This window comes from Apis cerana, linkage group LG8, assembly GCF_029169275.1.
Source record: "Apis cerana isolate GH-2021 linkage group LG8, AcerK_1.0, whole genome shotgun sequence".
Lineage (NCBI taxonomy): Eukaryota > Metazoa > Arthropoda > Insecta > Hymenoptera > Apidae > Apis > Apis cerana.
In genome coordinates, this window is record NC_083859.1 from 11,733,986 (window position 1) to 11,759,438 (window position 25,453).

At 17.7% G+C, this 25,453-nt stretch overlaps 4 protein-coding genes across 6 annotated transcripts; 2 read left to right on the plus strand and 2 right to left on the minus strand.

Annotated features, from left to right (window-relative positions):
• The first annotated feature begins 2,528 nt into the window (after positions 1-2,528).
• On the plus strand, positions 2,529-10,055 carry LOC107999957 (CD63 antigen). Its single transcript, XM_062079002.1, has 6 exons — positions 2,529-2,761; positions 3,704-3,892; positions 4,082-4,252; positions 4,677-4,898; positions 5,222-5,283; positions 7,285-10,055. The coding sequence occupies exons 1-6, from the start codon at positions 2,699-2,701 to the stop codon at positions 7,301-7,303; spliced, it is 726 nt and encodes a 241-aa protein (XP_061934986.1). The 5' UTR covers positions 2,529-2,698; the 3' UTR covers positions 7,304-10,055.
• A 206-nt stretch (positions 10,056-10,261) lies between these two features.
• LOC108000050 (ubiquitin-conjugating enzyme E2-24 kDa) lies at positions 10,262-15,858 on the minus strand. Of its 3 annotated transcripts, none has more exons than XM_062079003.1 (7): positions 15,553-15,858; positions 14,556-14,674; positions 14,269-14,403; positions 14,138-14,188; positions 13,883-14,015; positions 13,121-13,268; positions 10,262-12,993 (listed from the first exon to the last, which is right to left on the minus strand). In XM_062079003.1, the coding sequence occupies exons 3-7, from the start codon at positions 14,397-14,399 to the stop codon at positions 12,896-12,898; spliced, it is 561 nt and encodes a 186-aa protein (XP_061934987.1). In that variant the 5' UTR covers positions 14,400-14,403; positions 14,556-14,674; positions 15,553-15,858; the 3' UTR covers positions 10,262-12,895. The 3 variants fall into 3 exon arrangements, with proteins under 3 accessions (XP_061934987.1, XP_061934989.1, XP_061934988.1); XM_062079005.1 differs by having other exon boundaries at positions 14,556-14,568; positions 15,553-15,829; XM_062079004.1 differs by having other exon boundaries at positions 14,556-14,587; positions 15,553-15,829.
• Positions 15,859-16,659: 801 nt separating this feature from the next.
• Positions 16,660-18,691, plus strand: LOC133666637 (peptidoglycan recognition protein-like). Its single transcript, XM_062079006.1, has 4 exons — positions 16,660-16,905; positions 17,637-17,850; positions 18,182-18,300; positions 18,386-18,691. The coding sequence occupies exons 1-4, from the start codon at positions 16,854-16,856 to the stop codon at positions 18,568-18,570; spliced, it is 570 nt and encodes a 189-aa protein (XP_061934990.1). The 5' UTR covers positions 16,660-16,853; the 3' UTR covers positions 18,571-18,691.
• A 1,970-nt stretch (positions 18,692-20,661) lies between these two features.
• LOC107999934 (microspherule protein 1) lies at positions 20,662-24,308 on the minus strand. The gene is made up of 6 exons (XM_062079007.1): positions 23,960-24,308; positions 22,446-22,821; positions 22,098-22,298; positions 21,556-21,975; positions 21,076-21,291; positions 20,662-20,875 (listed from the first exon to the last, which is right to left on the minus strand). The coding sequence occupies exons 1-6, from the start codon at positions 24,073-24,075 to the stop codon at positions 20,786-20,788; spliced, it is 1,419 nt and encodes a 472-aa protein (XP_061934991.1). The 5' UTR covers positions 24,076-24,308; the 3' UTR covers positions 20,662-20,785.
• Between the last annotated feature and the right edge of the window lie 1,145 nt (positions 24,309-25,453).

Consider the following 25,453-nt stretch of genomic DNA (forward strand, 5'->3'; position numbering starts at 1 on the left):
AATACTCTCAACCAAGGTTACGAAACTTCAAAGGTTACCAACCGCAAATTCTTTTTATAAATCTATATATTTTTTTTATATAATTATTTTATTAATACCTATTATTTATTATAATTAAAAACATCTTATAAATAAAATTATTGTTACTTAGCATTTACAAAAATTGATTCAATAAATAAAAACTTTATATTTATGTGTATTTATATATTTCATATGTTTTATATTCAATCATATATATTTTGAATTCAAATTTTATTGTTATTATTAATTTAAAATATTAATATTCATTCATTATCAATAACGCAACATTTAAATTCTAAGTTTATTAATTAAAAATTCAGAATAATAAGAAATTGATGCGATAAATCAAGATTATAATAATCAATACAATAATCAATATTATTTCAATTTGTTAAATCCGTAAATATAATTAGATTAATAATCGAATTAGAACAACTAACAATCATAAATTGCAACTTATGTATTTATTATTTACTTAATTTTTTTTCAAAATAGAATAATAATATAAAGAATCAATGTCAAGAGATTTTAAAAAATAGACTATTAGTTACATATGTATATAAAAATGAGTAAAAATGTTGAAAATATTATATATTAAAAAATTTTTAAAATTAATATAATGTAAAATATAAAAATATAATATAATAATTTTATATTTATTTATTATTCATTCATTCGAAGATCAAGATATAAAAAAAAATTTTTACGATGTTTAAAGGCATCTGGGAATGTCTTAAAAACATATTAAATATATTTTTTGAACGATTTATATTAAAAAATATAAATAAATATAAATAATAATAAAAAAATAAAAATTAAGTAAAAAATCAAAATATTATAATTTAAAAATTTATTATTAAATATTTGGAAAATTTTAATGAGACATCTTTCTTACAAAATATTAATAATTAATAAAATGTTATATTTATTTCAGAAAATGTTATTTATAATATACATGTTATTATGATGTTATCTAGGATATATGTATAATTAATATAAAATATATATAATAATATTAAATATTATTTATCTGTAATATTTATATATATTAAAAAATTTTATTTTTATATATATATATATTTTAAATATTATTTATTATATATATATATATATATATATATATATATATATATATATATGTATATAAATGTACATATGATGAAAATTATTAATTGTTATAAAATATGATATGTTATCTTATTATTAGATTATCAAATATTTTATTGTATTCTATAAAAATTTTTTTAAAAATTATTATATAAATATTATATTCATCTTTTTGACAAAAATTCTCATAAGTTTATACATATTTTTATTATTAATCTTATAATATTTTGATTTTTATTATTAATCTTGAAATCAAATTATTTTTTTTCTGGTTATAATCTACAATATATGTTTATATACATATATTATATATATATATATTTTCTTTTGAAAAATATTCTTATATAAATATAATATTTCTTATAATAAAATGTATTATAAAAAAAATTTTTTTTCATTAAAAATTTGATATTATATAGATCATCATGAAAAAAAATATATATATATAGCATATATACATATGCTATATTACAAATATATATATGTATACACATATGAGGAAGAGAATAAGAGGGAAGAGAGAAAAGGCAAAAACATAGAAAGAATACAATTATTAATCAGGTATTATGAATAATAAAAGAAAAATAGATCAATAATAAAATTTTATCTTTGCTTATTGTTGTACATTAATAAAATGTAAGTAAATGAAGTTCCATCATATATGGAATATCTCTATTTTAAATAAATATTATTAATATTATTTAATTCTCTAGAAAAATATAAATTGAACGAAAAATAAAATAAAAAAACAATAAGATTTAAAAATCAAAAAAATTTATTAATTATAAAATTATATCAATTACTAATTTATTTATTAAAGAAATAATTTTATTTATAAATAAAAAATAACATTTTATGTATATATATCAAACATACATACTTATATAATAAAATAATAATTCATTTGTTTCATTGCTTGCATATTATTGCGCAATATATTATTCGTATTATATTACATTATCAAACTATATATATATAACTAGTATGTCTACAGAATATGATTTACATCTTGAATTTATAAAGCATTTTTTTTAAGTCATTAGAAATTTCAAATTTGATATTATTCCGTAATAATAATATTATATATAAATATTTCATATTTATGTAATTCTATATGATCGATTAAAATTGAAATTAAATGTAATCAATATTTGATTTGTAAATATTTAATATTTTATTTATCTTAAAATATTATATATTATATTTTACATAATGATGCTACATATTTATAATCTAATTTTAATTAATATGTAAAATTTTATATGCTTTAGTATTTAGTTATATAATTGTTTTAAAAATGCTAAAGAGATAAAATTAGAAATTTATAGGGCTCTATGAAAAATATAGTCGGTTCTGAGAAAATTATCGGAAAGGTGCGCACGCATCCAAGTCAGCCAGGGTAAACTAATGAAAATATGATTATTCCTTGCTGAACTGTCGAACTGTTTAAAGTGTGTGTAGGAATCAATTTAATTCTATAAAGAATACACGCAATTTTATTGTCTATCTGTATTAATATATACCATTTTTATACTTGAATTTGTTTTTCTTGAATATTGAACAATAAAAAATGGTGTCCGGTGGAATGGCTTGCATCAAATACCTGACGTTTCTTTTCAACCTAATATTCGCAGTAAGTACTCCATGTTTTTCCCGTGACTTATATTTTCTTCCATAAATCTTTCTTCTTTAATTATATTTAATGTTCTTTTCTTGATTCTAATATGTTAATTCTAATATGTTATTATAATTTTAAATAAATTAAAAAGAAATAAAATAATGATTTTAATTTTATTTGAAATTTGTTATAATGATAATAGAAAATAAAAAATAATTTAAAATGATTATAATAGATAATACACAGTACATACAATAATTGTCGTTGAACAAAAATTACTCTCAGTTTATTTTTACATTTATTATTTACATTTAATTCCAAAAATATGCTGATTACATTTGATTTATGCAAATTATGCAAATTATTATTTGATTTTATTACGAAATTTAAATCTTTAATTTAACAACAGTTTCAATATTAATATAAATATGATATATCAATCTTAAAACAATAAAATAAAAAATAATTTAAAATTTTTGTTAAAATACAATTAATTTTTCATTTAAATTTGTATTTTTTAAATATATGAAATATATTTTATTATTTGTTTTAATTCAGTTGTCAAAACATTAAATATTTTTTATTTGTATATATTTATATAATTTCAATATATGCAAAATAAGTTCTTAGATTAAAGATAAATTATTCTTATATTTATTAATTCAATTACATTATTATTAACTTAATGTTATTAAATTTGTGTTATAATAATTATAGATAAGGAAAATAATTTATTAATACATTACAATAAAAATTAAATTACAATAAACATTAAATAAATATATTTTCAAATATTTGTTATTTCTTTTAATATTATTAGTAAAATTTTTTATTATAAATGTTTTAGTCTTTTTTTTAATATTGTTTTATTATAATTATAATAATAATTAATAATTATAATATTATTTTATTATTATGTCAGTGAAAATAATTATCAACAAATTGTTTTGATTACAGATAACTGGAATTGTATTTATTGCTGTTGGTACTGTGATCCTAGTAGTTTACAGTGGCTATAATAATTTTATGGATAGTTGGTTCTTTGCAGCACCAATATTGATAATTATAGTAGGTGTTATTGTATTTATTGTGTCATTTTTTGGTTGTTGTGGTGCAGTCAAAGAAAATCATTGTATGATAATAACGGTAATGATCATTTATTATTTATGTAATAATTTCTTTTATATCAGAATGTTTTTTAATTACTTAATCATAATAAATATAAATTTTCAAGCGAAATTAAATTCATTTTGATTAAAAGGAATTGTTAATTTTAATAATAAAAAAATAATATATTATAATAATAATATAATAATATAAACTTTTTTAATGCAGTTTTCTGTATTACTCCTCTTAATCTTTGCACTTGAACTTGGTGCTGGGATTGCTGGATATATGATGCGTGGAGATGTACATACAATGGTAGAAAATCGATTAAATATTACTATGGGAGAATATGTAACCAATGATGATATTCATAGGTCTTGGGATATTATGCAACATGATGTAAGTATATATAGTTAAATTTATTTATTAATGAAATATAGAAAAAAAATAGATATATTTAAATATAATATCTCATAGATATAATAATAATCTATTATTCTAATCTATTATCTTAAAATATAATAATCTAATTCAAAAATAATTATATATCTTATATATAATATCTTTATAAATAAATTATATTATTTATATTTTCATAGAATTAATTAATTTTTAATAATAATATTTTTAATAAAATTAATATTACTAATATAAAATATTTATTAATAATAAAAAATATGTATATTAATTTAAAATATTTACAAAAAAATATTATTTATATATAATAAATTATTATTTTAATTAAAAATTCATTATAATAAATTAGAAATGTTTAGATTTAGTTTTAATAAATATATACTTAAAATAAATTATTAAATTTTAGTTACAATGTTGTGGAATAATTGGTGCAACAGACTGGGCTCATGTTGGATTCTCAGACAATATTGTACCAAATTCTTGCTGTAAAGAAGTACCAGAAGGAAATAAATGTGATTCAAATTCAATTCATATACATTCAAATGGTTGTATGAACAATCTTCAATCTGCTATTGAGCATAATGCTTTGATTTTGGGTGGTGTAGGCATCGGTATTGCTGTTATTCAGGTAATTTTTGTTTATTCTAATTTGAAATATTTTTAAATATTATATAATTTTAAATATATATTAAATAATTAAATATTTTTATTAAATTAAGATATTAAAAAAATAATTTTTTAAAAATATTTATTAAAAATATAACATATTTATGAAATAATTAAAATATGATGCTTTTTATTTTATATTATATACAGTAATTTATATGTAATTTAATATTGTTCATATTTTTTATTTATTATTATTATTATATAAATTTTATTAAATGAAAATAATATTAATGAATTTAAATGTTTAAATAATAGAAATATGATAAATTTTTTTTATTTCAGTTAATTGGTGTAATCTTTGCATGTTGTCTGGCACGTTCAATTCGCCGTGAATATGAAACTGTGTAAGCAGACAGATATCTCCAATTTTAATGCCTAAAAATTGCACTCAAACTTCAGAATATGCTATCTTTCTTTCACTTTTATGTATTCTTATATATATATGTGTATATATGTATATTTTCATATATACACACACACACCCATATATATACATATATATATATATATAAACACAATATATTCTTTCTGTTCTTCTTTATGTAACAGAGTATTGCACAAAGCACATTATATATATTTTTTATTATGCTGCACAAAATAATATATAAAAAGTTGCTTTTATGCAAAATAATTAATGCTTTATTAGCATTAAATGTTTTATATTTAATATATATGTAAATAACCATTTATTTTGTTATTATAATTATTTAATATTGTTATTACTACTATAATTATTATTATGATCATTATTATTATTAATACTAATAATGGTGGTAGTAAAAGTAGAATTACAATTTCTTTTTTATACAAATGAATTCATTTTTAAAACCAAAATTTGGTTTTCATATGCAACAAATATTTTTGTGCAGTATCATACATTTTATGACTGTTTCTTTAAGACTGATCATTTTTATTCTATATTAATTAAGAAGAATATTTTGTACTTTGTTTATAAACTGCACATGCAGATTCAATTAAAAACCAAAAATGATATATTTATGTTAAGATTTCAATGTTAAATACATAAATATTAATATGTTTGTCATAATATTTTTATTCATAGTTTTTACTTTTATTCATAGTTGTGAAACATAATTATGAATAATAGTGTATGTTACTTTAATTGCTATTTGACTTTAAATATAATTTTATGCGTAATTATTAAAAGTATTATTTAATGTCAAATAGTTTTTGTTTTTTTATCAAAATAATTTTTTGCAATTCTGAAAAATAATTTAATACTAATAACTTCTTCAATTTTTGTATGGTATTTTTTATTATATTTTATGAATTATAAATATAATTTTTTTAAAATACCAAACAAAATACAAAACAAAGATGAAATATAAAAACAATATAACTTTTAATTGAAAAGTTATATTTGAATAAAAAATTAAAAGGCATTGTGGTTAAATTATCAAATAAAATAAAATTAATATTTATAATATATTTATAATTATAATGACCATTTAATTTGTGTGAATTTTTTTTTATCTATTTTTTTTAATTTGATATTTATACCATCATGTCTTTTAATCATTTAAATCATTACTATTTAAAAATAATATATGAATTATTATCATAAAAAAATAATTTAAGAAAATTTCTATTTATGTAAAAAAATAAAAAAGCGTTCTATTGTTTATACAAAGTTTACATAATGTTAATGCAATAAATTAAGATTACAACCAGTAAATAAAACTATATGATTACACAGTTGTATGTTTAAAAAATTTTGAAAATAATTCCATTTTGAATATGGAATAATTTATCTTCTATACTAATACTATTTCAATATTGTCAATAAACAGCTGTGTTTTATTAATACTAAATGTATATTTCTTTAAAAATTAAAAACTACGCTTTCCTTTACATGTGGATATCAAATTAAACTATTAAAAATTCAACTATTAAAAAAAATATACAAATAAATAATAAAATGCAAATAATATAATTTTACGTGAAAAATATTAAATATTTTTTTTCTTCTCTTTTAAATATCTTTTATTATATGTAATATTTTTTTATTTTTGAAATAAAATAATTATATAATGATGTATGTGAGTTTGAAATATAATTCAATTTTCTCAATTTGTAGTTATTAAATATAAATATTAATTTATAATTCATATAAATATAAATAAACATATTATATTTTTATATCTTTATTGAAAAATTATTCTAGTTATTTTAGAATTAGAAGTCAGAATTTTTTCAATAAATGATTAAAATTCTTTTTTTGGAAAGCGTAGATGTATCTTTTCGTTTTGCTACATGAGGTATTCAACATAATTTATTAGAAGCTGCGTATTATTACAGAAGACTTAATTAATTTCTACTTCCAGCGAGACTGCAGCGCACTGATTCAACACCGAATAGGAGGCATTATAACTAAATATTATTCGTCGTGCATTCATTAAGAGAATAATTCTAGAGTCGTCGCAAGACCATTTATTTAGAATATGGCTGTAGATTAATCAATATTTATCTGCAGTCTAGATTAAGAAAAAAGAAAATTATTGGAGAATATAATTCTATGTACTGCCATTATCTGCCAAATGATTGAAACCAAATATCTTTTTCTTAAACTATACTATTTCTGAAATTAAAACTTATGGCATGAAAACATGAAAAAGACTTAAAAAGCTCACTATATATTTGACTTGATGTTTGCTGTAATCCAAAATTGCAACATTTCTCAAAATTTGAAAACAAAATCTTTCAAATTTTAATTATAAATCTAAAATTGATTTCAACTATTATTATAAAACATATATTTTCTGCATATATACTCAGAGCTGGATATTTTGTTTTAAATAAATATTTTGTTTCTAATTTTATTAATTTAGTTAATTTAAAATAATAAGTTTCTTAGATAAGTAATATTTTATTTTTTATAATTATTTTTATTAATATTTTATGTTAAACATTAATAATAAAACGAAGTAAAAATATTGAAAAAAATAAGTATTATTTATATGACTATATTTATACGTTAATTAATTTAGTTAAAAAGTAATTATGCTTTTAAGAATTAAATGATAATTATAGAATTATATAGATAGATAAAAAAATAAATTAAATATATACAAATTAAAAAAATAGTTATAATTTTTTTAGTTTTAAAATATTAATAATAATTTTATCCAGCTCTCAAATTAATTTAAAGATTTTTTACTATAAAATAAAATTTATTTTTGTTAATAAATTTTAAAAGGACAAAAATTTTTCATAAATTATATTTAACTATCTTCAAACAATCATATAAAAATTAATTTTAATAATTATAATTGTATACATATATAATTTGCATAATTTCAATATTAATCAAAGAAAAAATATTTTTAACATATATTTTTCAAATAAATAATATTAAACAATTAAAAACATATAAATTTATAAAATTTAATAATATTAATTAATTTTGTCGTAAATTATTGCATTACAATTTTATAATTATATATTGGGACCAAAGTTTTAATTTCTATATTGAAAGAATTAAAGGAATTCAATATATAATCTAATGCTAACGAATGCTAAACAAATTTGCGACGATAAATGATTTTTATTATTCATGTAGAACAGCTTCCAGAAATATTACAAAATTTATGGAATAAAATTGCAAATTTATGGCATTGCGTCGATTTAACGAATTCTATTATAATTATTGCAATTGTAACTGTAATTGTTTTTTTCGTTTGAAATCTCGCATATTTTGATAAATAAAAAGAAATAAAATCTAAAATATAAAAAATAATTATTTAACCGAATTGAAAATAATTTAAATTATTTATCATTTTATTATGATATCTGTACAATAATTAATATTAATATTAATAATAATATATTAATATTTAATAAATCATTTTTTGAATATTTTTTTGACAATATAAATTATTATTTTCATAATTATTTATTTATTTTTATAATTATATTTTTTATTTTATATTTTATTTATTTACAAAGTTTTTAATTAATGTTATTATTTAATCAAATGATCTAAGTTAGGTTACTCGTAACTAGTAATAACTAATCAAATTATTTGTTAAAAAGAAATTATAAATTTGTTTTATAAATGAAAGTAAAAAAATTTATTTTTTTCACATGTTATGTTTATATAAATTATAATTAATCATCAAGACAATCATAATTCGAAAAGAATATATTAAAAAATAAGCGAGGTTTCAATAAATTTAAAATAATAAAAAACCACAAGCGGAGAAAAATATTTCTCAATAGATAATACTAAAGCATTAAAGTGTGCCTAATTTTTTGCAATGTATAAATCTTAATTTAATTGTGAATTGTTTTAGTTAAAAGTTTAAATTTATTTTTATAATAATTCAATATTTGACAATTATTTGCAATATTTTATTTTTATTTTAATTATTTATTTAGTAATAGTTTTTATTTTTTAAATTTATTGACATTTATTATATTATATTATATAAAAATTAAATTAATTGACATTTTAAACATAAATTAAATATTATGTAAATCATTTAAATATTTTTATGGTTTGTAATGTATCTTTTTTAAAAATTTTTTATTTTTACAATTTCTATTTCTCCCTTGAATATAATAAGACTTTAATCTGTAATATTAAGTTGTATAAATGTGTAGATTTTAAAATATTCATGTTAAATTAATTTCAATATATAAGCAATGTATAATTTCGATAATACAAGTATTTGATTTTTAATTATATTAAATTTTACACAATAATAATATATTAAATGTTATAATATTAAGATCTTATCTGATAAGAAATATTCTCATTTAATGATAATATTTGATCTATCAATTTCATAGAAAGAATTGTAATTCATAATTTGTATGTAATGAAAATGTAACATTTAAATATTACTTTAAATAATTGGCTGATAGGAAGAAAAGACTGATAATAATGTAATAAAGAAAAAAATGAAATCAGTATTAAATGAGAAGTAAATAATTGTTTTTCGTAGCATTTAATCACTTACAATATTTTTCTACTTGTAATTTAATTCATTAATTAATATATTATTAATATTTTTTTTAAGAATCAATCACTTTAGCACATCTTGTTCATATAGCTTTTATCTATATAAATAAAATATATATTAAATAAGCATTATATTTGTATTCTCAATCAATCATTATTTCCATTAATTTATACTCATTAGAATAAAATTATATATTTATCATAAATATATATTAATTAATTATTTTATATTTTCAAAAAAATCTTATTTATATTTCATTTTTTTCAAAGAAAAAATATTATTTTAAGAGGAAATTTAAAAAATAAAAAGAGATCAATAACAATTCTATACGACCAAATTTACTTTTTTTTTTTTATTTTGTTTTATATTCACTTATAAGATTAGTAGACTAACATTCAATAATCATATAGGATGCTCTCTTATAGCGTCTTACAACTATTTGTTGAAAAAAAAAATAAAAATAAAAAAATGAAATTCGCAGGGAAAATGGAGCAGGAATCCATTTAAACGATCTTTTATGTTATAATTTTTTTTAAACTATTGATTTAATTAACTAACACTCTTAAATTTCATTATTATATTTTTATTTTATAAAAGTTAGAAAGTTATTTAAATGTAAAATATCTTGAAAATTATTAAAATCTTTCCTCTTCAAAATTCTTTGACTAATTGAAAGAATCGTTTAAACAATTTCCTTTACATTATTTTTATGATAAAACACGTTTCATTAAAAATGTTTTTACTTTTTTAAACATTTAATTACAAAAGAACAAATTTCTACGTACGACCTATATACAATTTCAGGGGTCCAAAAGATCATCTATAGATCATTTTATTAAGAACCTCACAGAATATATTTACAAGAATCTCAACGACAGTAATTTCAATCAAATAAAGAAAATACCTTTGCGCGACATAAACTGTACAATAATTAATGATTGAAGTTAATTAAGACAATGAGTGCTCAGTTTCTATAAACTCTTAATTTTTTTGAATTTTTACTATCATTAATTTCATTTGTGAGACATTAATAACTGAAAGATTTTTATGCTAATTTATTTGTTAGCAAAACTAATAATTAATTGATACAAAATATGTTTCAATTTATATAATTCATTTGTTTTCTATCTCCTCATATAAAAGAAATTTTACAAAGATATTATTTTTTCTTTTTAAATTATTTGTTAATATAATTGACAAAAATTTGAGAACTGTGATTTTTTATCATTAACATAGAGAAAATTATTTTTATTTACAGTTATAGCAATTTAAGTATGGGCCCTAAAAAAACATCTTGAATTTATTTTTACTAAACTAAATTTATAACAGATAGATCAAGATTAATTTTATTTTATATGAACATTATTTTTATCAAATAAATATAATGGAATAAGTTAAAATTTATAATAATCTTGAAAAAATGTTTCTTTTTCTTATTTTAATAAATCATACTTAATTTCAATGAGTTAATTTTACATAATAAGATTTTGTAAGATTTTATATTTTGCGTAAAATTGATATAAAAAAAAATCTAAAATTTTAAAGGGACCCTTAGATATCTCTACCAGCCTAATTTCATACAAGTCAGATTATTTGTATTGTTCATAATGTTGCCTAACCTATCAATATTATTATTCGGTATTTTTAATGGACATACCAATTTAAATACTATCTCATCGCAATTTTTAAAACGAGCAAATGAACAGAAGAAACGAGAAAAAAAACATAGAGAAGCCTTTACTTTCATCTTTTCACCCTTAAGCTACATATTTATGAAAATTTGAAGAAGTAAATATTCATTATTATAAAAATAATTAATATTACACAAATTCAAAATTTCAGTCCGTTGTTCTTTGAAAAATAAATCATTTCTATTTTTGGAAGACATCATTGAATAATTTTTAAAAAAATCTTGGGCAGTTTGAAAAAAGGATATATCATTAATCATCTATTAATAAAATTTATAATTTATAATAAAAAATTACTCTTTCTTGTATTGATTTAATATATTACAGCAATTATCAATATTAATATCAAATATATTATTTTATAACAATTCATTTCTTAAAAGAATATAATTCTATTGTAAAAATTTATTAAATTGATATAAATATTTTACGTTTTTATTTAAATTAAAAAAGTAATATCTTGTAATTTTTTTCCAAGATACATATCTATAATAAAAAAAATTAGTTTGAGACTAATATTGAGATTGTTTTTATTGTATTGAATGTATCATAAGAATACATTCTGGAAGATATTTAAGAGCTGCAGGGTGAAAATGAAAGTAATAAGGTAGCTCATGCACACACATTCATTCATCTTAGGCACATTTACATACTTGATATAAAAGCACATCACAATGATCGTATCGACGATCTTAAAGAGTCTTTCTTTATAGCAATCCTTCGATAGATACACATATACATACGATAATTTTTCGAAGGTGCAAAAAATTTAAATTATGATTATTCGAATGATCATTTGTTATTGTATTTCATAATATAGTTCAACTATAAACTGAAAAATTATAAAGAAATTTTTAGATATTTCTTCGAATAAACGAAGTTTTAATTTTTATTAACATTACTTATTTCTCATTAATTTTATTATAGTATATAATATTGGTTCAAGAAAGCGATTATAAATAATGAAAGAAAAATATATATGTATCTGTACATAATTTATCGATTAAAATATATATGTATGTAAAGCATAAAGGAAATTGATCAAATAATTGATACTATAAATTGATTAGAAAAAAAAATGCAAATAATTTTAATTATAATGTAGAGAAATTACTATATTAAACAAATATAAACTTATAAATAATATTCGATTAATCGAAGAAATTTGATTAATTTATCAAAAATAACTGATCAGTCCGAATAATCAAAATTTTAATATAGTTAAACAGTTTTCCTTAAGTTCGTTTTGAAGGAACAAGGAAGTCAACTTTTTTCAAAGTTATTCATGTGGCATAACGCTTAGTCCAAAGCCGTGCTATGCGATCGTGCTCTTCTCTATTTTGTAGATACTGTGTTGCTATACTTCCTACTAAAGGATCCGCTAAAATATGTAACAATTAATTTATTAATTTTCCTATATTACATAATATATTTATTGAACATAATTATATATATATATATATATATATATATATATTTAATAAATATACATGATATATAAATTTTACCTGGATTACAGTCTGTTAAGAGAGAACAAATGGATAATAGAACCTTTGAGATAGTTAATGCAGGAGACCAATTATCTTTTAATATGTCTAAACAAATTACACCCTGACTGTTGATATTACAATGATAGATTCGTGTCCGGAATGTAACCTAAAAACATTGTATTAGTGATTAATTATATATTAATAATTTCATAACATGTTTTTTTAGAACTTTTAAAGTAACTATTTGTTAAATAAATCATTTGTAAAAAAAAATTATTCTGTTATTATTAATAACAGATTTTTTTATTCTATTATGCAATATAACTTATGAAAAAAAAAAAATAGAAATTATGAAGATTTTATTTAAAATAAAAATATCTTTTATATATGTTATTCTATATATGTTTGCATCATCTGCATTTTCACATCTTTATAAATTAAATGTAATATCCATTATTGAAATGCAGAATATTTTAAATATAAATTATTGCTTTTTTTTATTTTAAAACTATTTCTATTCATTTAATTCTAATGAATTATAATTTAAAGTTATATTATTATATATTAATAATAAACAATTATTAAAATTTAATTTTATATAATAATAATGATGATGATGATGATGATGATGATGATGATGATGATGATGATGATGATGATGACCATGATAATATTTATATATTAATTCTTTTTAATAATGAAAAAAGAATAAAAAATAATAAATAATTTAATTTGCAAAATTTATTGAATAATTTATAATTGATTATATTATAGACATACCTTTGGAGGTTTAAAAGGATATTCTGGAGAAAAATGTATATCTAAAAAAAATACTCCTCCTTCATAAACTGAACCAGGAGGTCCAAGTATTGTTGACACCCATTCATATAAATTGTCTCCCTTAGGTCCTGCGCTATAAGATAAATACTAAAGTTATATAGATTATTCAATAATTTTAAAAATCAGATTTTAATTTTAACACAAATTATTTTAAAATAATAAAAATATTAGAATAAAAATTAAAAAAAATCAAACCTGCAATTTGGTGGTGGGTCTAATGTGATTTCTGCCAATTCTTTTTGTATCCTGCGACAAGAAGATTAGTTTAAGCTCTTGTTAAGTCTCCATGGCAGAGTCTTTTTAATTTTGGATGATGGATGTGCTACCTTTTGGCGGATGTTCCTAAAGCTTTTGACATCTTTGGATTAGGCTTCGCTTCTTTGCTCTCTGGCTTATTGTCTGCCAGTGATGAACCACGCCCCCGGCCAGTTCCACTGGAACCTGCGCCTGATGACATGGCTCTAAAATAATTTATTTCTGTTATAAATAATATAACATATTTTTTTCAAAAAATAGACTAATACTTGAGAAAAATTTTTTAATAAAATATTTATTTTTATTAAAAATAAATAATAAATAACTAAAAAATTATGAATTAAATAATTGAACAAACCTTGTGTTCTTAACTATAGATATTGCGAATCTCTTCAGTCAATATACGTAAAAGAGAAATACTTTTAGTATTAACGATAGTCTATCTTCACCAAAAATTAAGGAATGAATAATTTTTACCTAAAATTTGAATAAAATATAAGAAAATTATATATAAGAAGATATTTTAGTACAATTTATTTTTATAATATAAAAAACATTAATTAATAAACATATAATAGATTATGCAAAGGTTAACTAAAAATATATCATATATTTATATGAATTGATAATATAAATTTACATAAAAATTCAAATAGAAATTATAAAAAATACAAATTACAAATATATTTATAATTATGAATAAAATTAAAGAGTTTTTGAAATATATAAAATTAAATAATAATATCATAATATATAAAATTATAATATATAAAATTAATTATTAATATCATAATATGAATATATTATACATTTATATATTTATTTTTGAATTTTTATTGAAAAAATTGAATTATATAAATCAAAATAATTATTACTTAAAATCAAAATGAAATAAATTCAATATAAAAATTAAATATAGTTTATATATTTCTGAAATACTATATATAAATAAACATTAAATGAATAATTAAACAATTTTAATAAAAAAAATTAAATAAAATGATTTTTTTAATTTAAATTATATTTTAAAAATAAAATATAAAAAAATAATTAATTAAATTTTAGTAATATTAATAAAATACGTAGGCATATTTCTTAAATAAAAATCTGAAAAATAATTGTCATATATACAAATCTATATAAATATAAAAACTTTTATAGAATAAGTAAAAATATATTTATTAACTTGTACTCATAACTAATTTAATTTGTAAGATTTTTGAAATATATATTCGCATATGAATAAAAAGATTTAATAATTAGACAACAAAAGATCGAACAGTAATTATTAATAATTTCTATTTAAAAAAGAGAATCATAGAACCATTCACGATTCAAAGGAAGAGGTGTGTTACCTCGTTAGTAGAAAAGGTAGCCTTTCGATCGTTTCAGAATAAACTTTAGGACCAAAGACCGAAACCTAGGTAAATCCCAAGTAAACCGGTCGAATTCCTTGTAAAACGTAGTGCTGGAAGCGAACGTGCTCCTCAGGTGCTGCTGTGTAGGCTGGTGGGCTTCATTGTCGCTCTCATGTCCCAAAGTCACGATCGCGGCGTCCCTTTTCCCTCGGCGAGCGCCGAAACGTGCGCATCTCTGCGTCGCCGGATGTTGACTCTGTCGCCGCCGCGGCGGACATCGGTAGCCGACGCTCGTAGATGGATGCACTGTAGCTATGATTACTATTTAGAAATATATACATACATGTGTATATATATATATATATATATATATATATATGTAATACCAATTATTACCAATAAATTCCCTAATATTTATTTTCGCTTTTCTTTATTAGGTTAAGTTACATTAATTATATTAGTTTATATAAAATTAAGATTTTTGCTTAATAGTATATTCAACACGTATTATTTAATACGATTTATATAATTGATAAAAAAACAAAAAAATACAAAAAAGTTAAAATATTATTATTTAAGAATATTTATATAATGTATAAATAATGTAATTTATATATATATATATATATATATATATATATACGAATAATTTTCGAATTTATTCGTATTTAAAAATTAAAAATATACAAATTTTCTTACAATTATTTCTTTATCATTATTTTATAATTAAAAAAAATATTATATAATTCAATTAATTATTCAATATATTAATTAAATCACAATAATTTTATTTCTTTTTTCTTTATAATGATTCATATTTAAAACAATGAACAATCGATATATCGACATCCAACATAAAATCGAAATATATATATATATATATATATAAATTTATATATATATATATAAATTTATAACGAAATTATTTTTTATTTATTTTTTAATTTTAATTTCATATTATAAAATAATAATATTATTTTATTATAATAAATATAAATTTTCTATTATATAAAATTCATTTTATATTAAATTCTTATAAAATATTTTCATTTGTATAATATTTTCACAAAAAAAAATAAAATATAAATATGAGATAACTATTAATGTTGCTTTGCATTGTATGAACTTTAGTCGAATAAGATATCTTATAGTTATAGTATTAAATTCTTATAATTGATCTTTTAATTATAAATATTTAAGTAAATAAAATTATATACACACACATATATATATATATATGTGTATATATACATATATGTTTATAAATATTTACAAAATTTTATTTTAATATTCATAAAATGCAAAAATTAATATTTATAATTTTTTTTCTCTTTCAATTCTATATTGTTGGTAAGTTATTTTTAAATATTACTTAAAAATAATAAAAGTTTAATAAAATAATATTATTAAATTAATACTAATAACATATTTTTAATGATATATTTAAATATAATTATAATTTTATTCAGTATTAAATTTATTTATTATATTATATTTATAATTATAATTATAATTTTTATAAATCTTTTTAATAATAAATATTAATATTAATATTAATAATTTTTGAAATAGTAATAATTATAAAAAATTCAAAATTTTTATACATAAATTTTAAACATAACATTTCAAAGAAATCTTTGGAATACAATTTTGTTATATACTTTTTATATTCTTTATCTTTGTGTATAATAACATATTAAGAGATAACTTTTATGCTGAGTATTTGAAATTTTTTTTTCTTATTCTTATTCTTGTTATTCAATATAAATTTTTCCAAATTGTTCGTTGTTTTTATCTATTCCGAAATATAAGAATATATATATATATATTGTTAATAAAAAATATACAAATATACTTATAGATAATAAACAAAATTATATAATCCATCAAAATATATCAAATATCTTAATATTTCAAATGTCTTAATTTAAAAATCATTATTTAAAAATTATTTTGTAATAACATATTTATTAAATTCAATCTTAAAAATATTGTTGTATATTAAATAGAATGAAATAAAATAGATAATTTTATTAATTAGAAATATGAATCATAATTATCTTAAAATTTTTATTTTCTAGGCGGTGACGAAAATTGCTCCGAAATTATTAAACGGGACCAATGGACTAATATAAAAGCAAAAAATATAAATTATTTAATTATTCCCATTCCATATGTTATAATTCATCATACAGTTAGTTCGGAATGTAATTCCAAAGATACATGTATTTCTAATATCGAAAATATTCGTTCTTATCATATGGATACCAAAGAATGGCATGATATCGGATATTCTTAAGTATCATTTTGAATAATTATCTATATATTTTTTAATATAATATGATATATATAATATGTATATACATAATATGATATACATAATACATATACTTGTTATACATAATAAAATATTTAATTCAAATTAATTAATAATATATTTTATTTCATTAACAAAATTTTCTTTATTTATTGATTATTTTTATATCTTATTAATTTTTTAATTATATCATAAAAATCTATTAAAAATTATTTATATTTTAAATTTTTTATAAAATAAAAATAATAATTACATAAAATAATTAATATATTGTTATTATTATTATTATTTATTATTATTATTCAACAGATTTTTAATTGGTGGAGATGGAAATATATACGAAGGTTGTGGCTGGAATCATGAGGGTGCTCATACGTATGGATATAATAAAAAATCCATTTCAATTGCTTTCATAGGAAATTTTCAAAGTATTTTTTTTATACTTTATTTTATAATTTAGTTTTAATTATAGTAAATTTATATTAAATTTAAATTTAATAATTTATTATTTAGAAAAGAGTCCAAGTAACAAAATGTTAAATGCTGCACATAAATTAATTCTTTGTGGTAAATCACAAGGGATTCTTAGGGAAGATGTTCGGGTAATCGGAGGTAAACAAGTTACAGCTACGGAAAGTCCTGGATTTGAACTTTATAAACAGATTCAAAGTTGGCCTGAATGGGTTTCTACTCCATAGTCATATAATTTTAATTAAATGTAGTAAACTTATTTAGTAATTACTAAATAATATTCTTTAGCAAATAATGTATTTACATTATATATTTTTATCAAATAAATTGATGCATCATAAAATCGAATATTTTTTAGCATTTAAATTTTTTTCATGTAGATTTATTAAATAATTTTCTAAATAAAATATTATTTTTTAATGCATTTTTTTAATGCAATTACACTTTAATTAAAAATTTAATTTATTCATATTTTCCATATAGAAAAATATTTTTTTATATATTTTATATAATTTTACATTTTTCGTATTTTCTTCTAATGAAAAGAAGTTATTATATCATACAAAGAATTTTTTGTTTTCAATAAAATTCTTCTATTGTATTTTGCAAATGGTTCATTTTTTTTTGTAAATGATTCATATTAAATTCATATTAATTTTATGATTAACAATAGAAGTTTATATATTAACAAAACAAATTTTTATCATCAGAAATTATAATTAATTTGAACACAAAGCCAATCTTAAGTGATTTAATCTTAATTTCTATTGAAAATATTGTGACCAATTTATTATTATTTAATAAATAAAATTTATTAAATATTTAATAAATAAAAAATCTATTGAACTTGAATCGATTATGTAAATGCAATACAAATGAATTATTTCATTCTGAAATCGACTCCAAAATGTTATAGAATTTTTCAAATAAAGATAAAAAAATACAAGTCTTCAAATTTTTGCCAACTTTTGTAAAAATTATTTTTATAAAAAGAAAAAAATTTTATTTTTATAATTAATACCATACAAATTTTTTTTCTATTTTAGTTTCAATCCAAAAAAATAATTTTTTATATTATAATTATTTTTGATATAGAATTTCAAATTTATATCTAAAAAAACATATTTTTATATTTTATAATCTTATTTTTTCAAATTATGCTTTTTAATTTTTAATTTATTTAAATTTTATTATTTTATCATTACATATATAATTTTTCCATAATATATAATTTCATTTAGAAATATCCAAATTATTTTTTTTCAATTATCTTTCAATTATACGAAAACAATATTTTTAATATATATAAATATATATAATTATATATGAATAAAAAACAAATTTATATTTTTCATATATTTTTTTCTAATAATACTCCTGGTAGATTATTTAAAAAATCTTTTGATACTTGTTTATTCAACATGAATTTTTTTAAACAATTCCAACAATTATGCTGATGCAAGCTCTTATAAGTAAAATAAAATATATCAAATTACAAAATATCTAAATAATCTACAGTTTTTAATTCATTATTATAAAATTTAATTCTTATATATTTTACATATTTAATATTTTTTTTTATTTATTTCTAATTCATAATTATATATATTATTTTTTTATGAAGATATAAATAAACTTTTTTTATAAAATATCTTTAATAATTAATTTGAATAATGAAATAAAAGAAATAATAATAATTCTAATCGAAGTATAAATAATATAATTTACTTATCACATGAATGAAAAGTATAAAAATCATTTTGAAAATAACACTATTAATAATAAAATTGATAATTATTTTATTGTTATTTTTAAAAAAATAAAAAACATGCTGATTAGAATAGATGGCATAATGATTGGGATAGATATCATGGATATTATGGTGATCATTAGTATAGATTTTAATATAGTTGAAAAAAAAATGGCTACTTATTATTAACAAAATTTTTAATATAAAATAAAATGTTATATATAAAATTATAAATATAGATAAAATATAAAATTATTGTACAATATTTATTAATTTTTTTTTATATGCATTTTTTATATCTTGCAGTTATAATGCAGTTATTTCTTATAAATAAATATATTTGCAACGTGATTTATTTTGAATTTTTATATAATATATATTAATTATGTATTTATTTCTAATTGTATAATATTATTTTTATTATTAACTATTAATATTATTTTTTATCAAATTATTATCATTAAATTCTTCGATCTTTCGTTTCATTTTATTAATTATATTATTATATTATTTTCAATACGATACAATACAAATTAATATTACCAGGGAAAAATTATAATATACAAAATTGAGCAAAATTTATTTGTTTAATGAAACAATTGTATACTTTATACAAAATTTCTATATAATATAATGAACGTTTACAAAGAAATACATCATTTAGTGCTCAATTATGGAATGAAATAGAACACTTATGGTTTTAAATTTAATTTCACTACTTCTTGACGAATAACAGAAATTAGTTCTTGATTTATTAAAAATATAAATCTCAAACCTGCAATCTAAAAAATGACATAGAAAATATTATATCTCTTATAAATATAATGCTATTATAATTATATATTAATTATATATTTATATACACTATTTTATATATATATATATATATAAATATATATATATTACATAAGAAATTATATTAAGAAATTAAATTTTTATTTAATATTTAATTCTATAATAAAAAAAAAATGCAATTTAATACCTCGATTACACTATTATTGTTAAGCTTCATTTTATTTCCTGCAAGAATAGGTCTACTATCTACAAAAATTGGTCGTTTTCCCTCTGAAGAAAGAAAGAAATCTCCATTATTTCTTAATCGAATAGTTCCTTGTCTTCGTGAAACTTTCCAAGCTGGACCTTCTAATGTCAAATCTACATCCACATTATGATCTTTTGTTGAACGACCTACAGTGATCTAAAATATGAAGTAATTGAATAATAGTAGTAGAATAATAATAATAAATAAATAAGAATAATAAGAAAAATAAATATGTTAATAATAAGTTCAAGTAAATAAATATATTTCATATAATGTTTTAAAAAGATTTTTAATTCTAAAAAGATTAAAATCTTATTAAAATTAATATTTATAAATAATTATTCTAAAAATATATATACATATATGTATATATATATTTTTTTCTTTTTCAGAAATAATATAATATTTTTTTTTAATTACCTCTCGTGATCTCATTAAATATCTAACAAGTCTTCCTCTAAGTATTGCCAAAGTTTGATTATCAAAATCTGGTGAATTTACTCCTGTTACACTATCAACTAAAACTTGCCATCTACTCAATTCATTTTCTAACACTTTTATTTCTCTTTTATTTCTCCTATCTGCTGCAATAAGTTCTGCATCTACTAATTCATCTTTTTGTTCAATTAATTCTGTATCATTAATCATCTCTTCTGCATCAGAAAAATTAAGAACATGTTCACCTCGTGGTAAACTTTGTACAGTTTGGTCAGGAAGAAGATGATATTGTTTCATTAACTGCCAATGAGCTAATAAAGCTTTTGCTGTTCGAGCAGAATAAAATGTATGAGCATTAGCTTCAAGAAGTTCTTGAAATACTTCTACTGTTGGTTGAGAAGTCTAAAAAAATAAAAAAATCTTATTATTTAAAAGTACACATGAAATTTAGAATAATTATTAAATACATCTTATATTTACTAATATAAATAAAATAATTTTATTAAATTAAAATATTTAATTACCGATTTTATTGTACCCAAAAGATCTTCTTCTGCTTTGCTATATAAAGTTCTTGCTTGTACACTAGCAATTAATTCTGGATGTAAATTACGCATAGCTTGAACTGCAACTCTTGAAACTGCACTATCATATAGCAAAGCATACCATCTTTGTTGTATTTCTTGTAATGTAAAACGACAAGAAAATTTTGTACCTCTATGTACCTATATTACATTAATTAATATGTTGCATTAATGAATTTTTATTATCATTATTATTTAAAAATTTTTAAAGAAAATAATAATATCAATCAACTAATAATAACAATTTTCTATATTATTTATAAATATTTGCAGAAAAAAAATAAATACCATTCTTAAATCATTTGTCTGCTGTACACCAGTAATTAGTGCCAAATCATCTGTTGGTTTCCATCTTCCTAAATCTTTTGTTGCGTTCACAGAATGTGAATGATTTTTATTCTTTTTATTTTTTCGTCCTGGAGCATTTGAAGCTCCTGGTCTATTTGTTCGTCTATTACATCTATCTGATTGAGAAACATTTGTAGAAATCTGAATGGGACTTGATGCATTTTGTTGTGGAACAGCAGATTCTATTGGAGTAGTAGAAAGTGAGACAGTTCTAGATCTAGCAGTAGATTTTGTACTTGTAGCTGGAGGTTGTAAGTTAAATGTTGTTTCAACAAGTTCATCATCAAATTTTCTACGTTTTATTGTACGTGAAGAACTAAAAGTTTAATAAAAGATATAAACTTTTGTTATTAATATATTTTGTTATTTAAATTTATTTAATGAATATATAAATCTTTAATCAAGAACTAAATTTTATTCATTATAAGTATAGATCTATTATAAAAAATTCAAATTCAAACTATAATTATGGAAATTATAATATATTCAATAGTATTTACTTTGCAAAAATTATTATAAAATACTATATAAATTTTTCTAAATATATTTATTTTTTATAATAAAAATATACTAATGGAATTAATAATAATCTATTAATGGTTCTATTAAATGATTTGAATATTTATATTATTTAATTTTATTTAATCTTAGAAAAAGAGAATAATATTTACACAGAGAGTTTAAATATTATTATCTTTTATTAATAACTGTACAATACATAACTGTATAATAATATAAATTTCTACAAATATCTTTTAAAATTATAAATATCTTATAAAATATTTTATAAATATTTAATAAATTTTATATTAAATAAAATATAAAATAAAGCAATCCTAACTAAACAAATGATTTATTTTGTTTTGCAATAATCATATAAATTGTATTTTCTGAATCCAACAATCATAGATCTAATAATTTGTATGATAAGCATTATAATTCTATAATATTTATAATTTGTTTTTAAATTTTTTGAAAAATTTTAATTATATTGTTATCAATCAAGTATCTCATATTTCTAATTGTCATTTTATTTTTTTATCAAAAATTTCAAATTTTTATTAATATTATATTATGCTATATAATATACTATAATATGATTATTATAACATAATTTACATTTTGTGTTTCTTTAACACAAAATAAATTAAAATAAATTTCATTTTATAAACATGCATAGAAATTTTTAATTATAAAACATAAAACATTCATTAAACAAAACAAAAATAACTATTAACAATTGATATGGGAAAGTATTTCAATTATCATAATATATGAAATATAATTTGTTAAAATTATAAATGCAATATTACAATACTGATCAAAACTTTAATCTCATACTTTTATTTTATATTTTTATTCTTTTTCATATTTATATTCTTTACTCTATAGATATAAAATCAGTTTTATTTGTAAATACATTATTTATATGTAAATGTAAAGTTAATAAACACCTTCTACGTTTTGTTGATAGTGGATCCAAATTTGGAGATTCAATAGATATATTTAAAAATCCATCAGTATTATGCGAAAATCCATGATTTACATTTGAAGGAGTTGGAACATCCATAATTTTATAGGTTAGTTTATTATGAATAGCTAATTACCACATATACATTAATTATGTCATTATTGTGTAAATAATGAATCATTCACAATATTTTAATAAATAAAGGTTATTAATTAATTTCACAATATTTAATGTATATTTAAATTAAAATGTTCTACGCATAAAATATTTTAAGTAATTTTGTTTCAAGAAAAGAAACAATTTTAGTAAACATAATGGTTAGTAGTATAGCCAATATATACAGAAAATAAAACTATGAAATAAAATAATAGTATTTAATGTTTACTTATAATTTTTATATTTAAAAAAAATTATTTGTTATGTATACTATAATTTTTATTTCATAAAATATAGATTTTTTACTTTTTTTTAAAATCATTATACAAATATTTTGACAAAAATATTTTAAAAATAGAATAATATATATATATAATATTTGTATTACTTGTATCATTACTTGTATTATTAAATAAATATTTTTAAATATACATTTTAATATATTTATAAAACATTTTTAGAAAATTGATTTTAAAGAACAAAATAAAATATCGATTAAGGTTCATTTAATAAATTATAAACAATTTTAATCAATTTATTTATATGAAACAAGATAAAGATAAATTGAGATAAATTAAGACATCAATATGAAATCATTTTACTCTAACTGTGTCTATCTGTGTTTTATTTAATGCATATCTAAACTATAATTTTAATAAATAAAATTAACATTAAAGAAATTAACACAAAGATATTACAAATATATTAACATTTTGTATATAAATTTAATTATTTAAGCATTATGATCTGAAATAAAATATTTTAAATATTTATTTATTTATTTAAATGATATTTTACTTAATTAAATTATATTATGATTTATATATCTTTTTATTTTTGTTTGTATATAATTTTTTTTATTTAAACCTATCATTTACGTAATTTAAAAGTTTATTATTATAATTATTTGTATTCTTTTTTATAATATATGAATTTCTATATAAATGAAAGAAAAATATAAAAATTATAATAATTAAATTTTTAAATTATGATCAACTATTTTTTATAAAATATTGTAATATAAGTTTTTAAATTTACCAAATTATTTTCAAAATTCATAATAATCTGATAATACTAGTTCATAATAGTTTGATATTTTAATTGTAATTAATTTATTTACTTTTTAAAAAAAATAATTATTAAAAATTTTCATTTATTTGAAATATTTATAAAGATATAAATTTTTAAAAAGATAATGAAAGTAATTATCCTCAAATGCTAAAATTTAGATATAAATTAATTCATAAATTAAATGCTTGTACAATGTAAAATAAAATAACAAAATATAATTTTTTTCTACATATATGTGAAGTTGAACTTT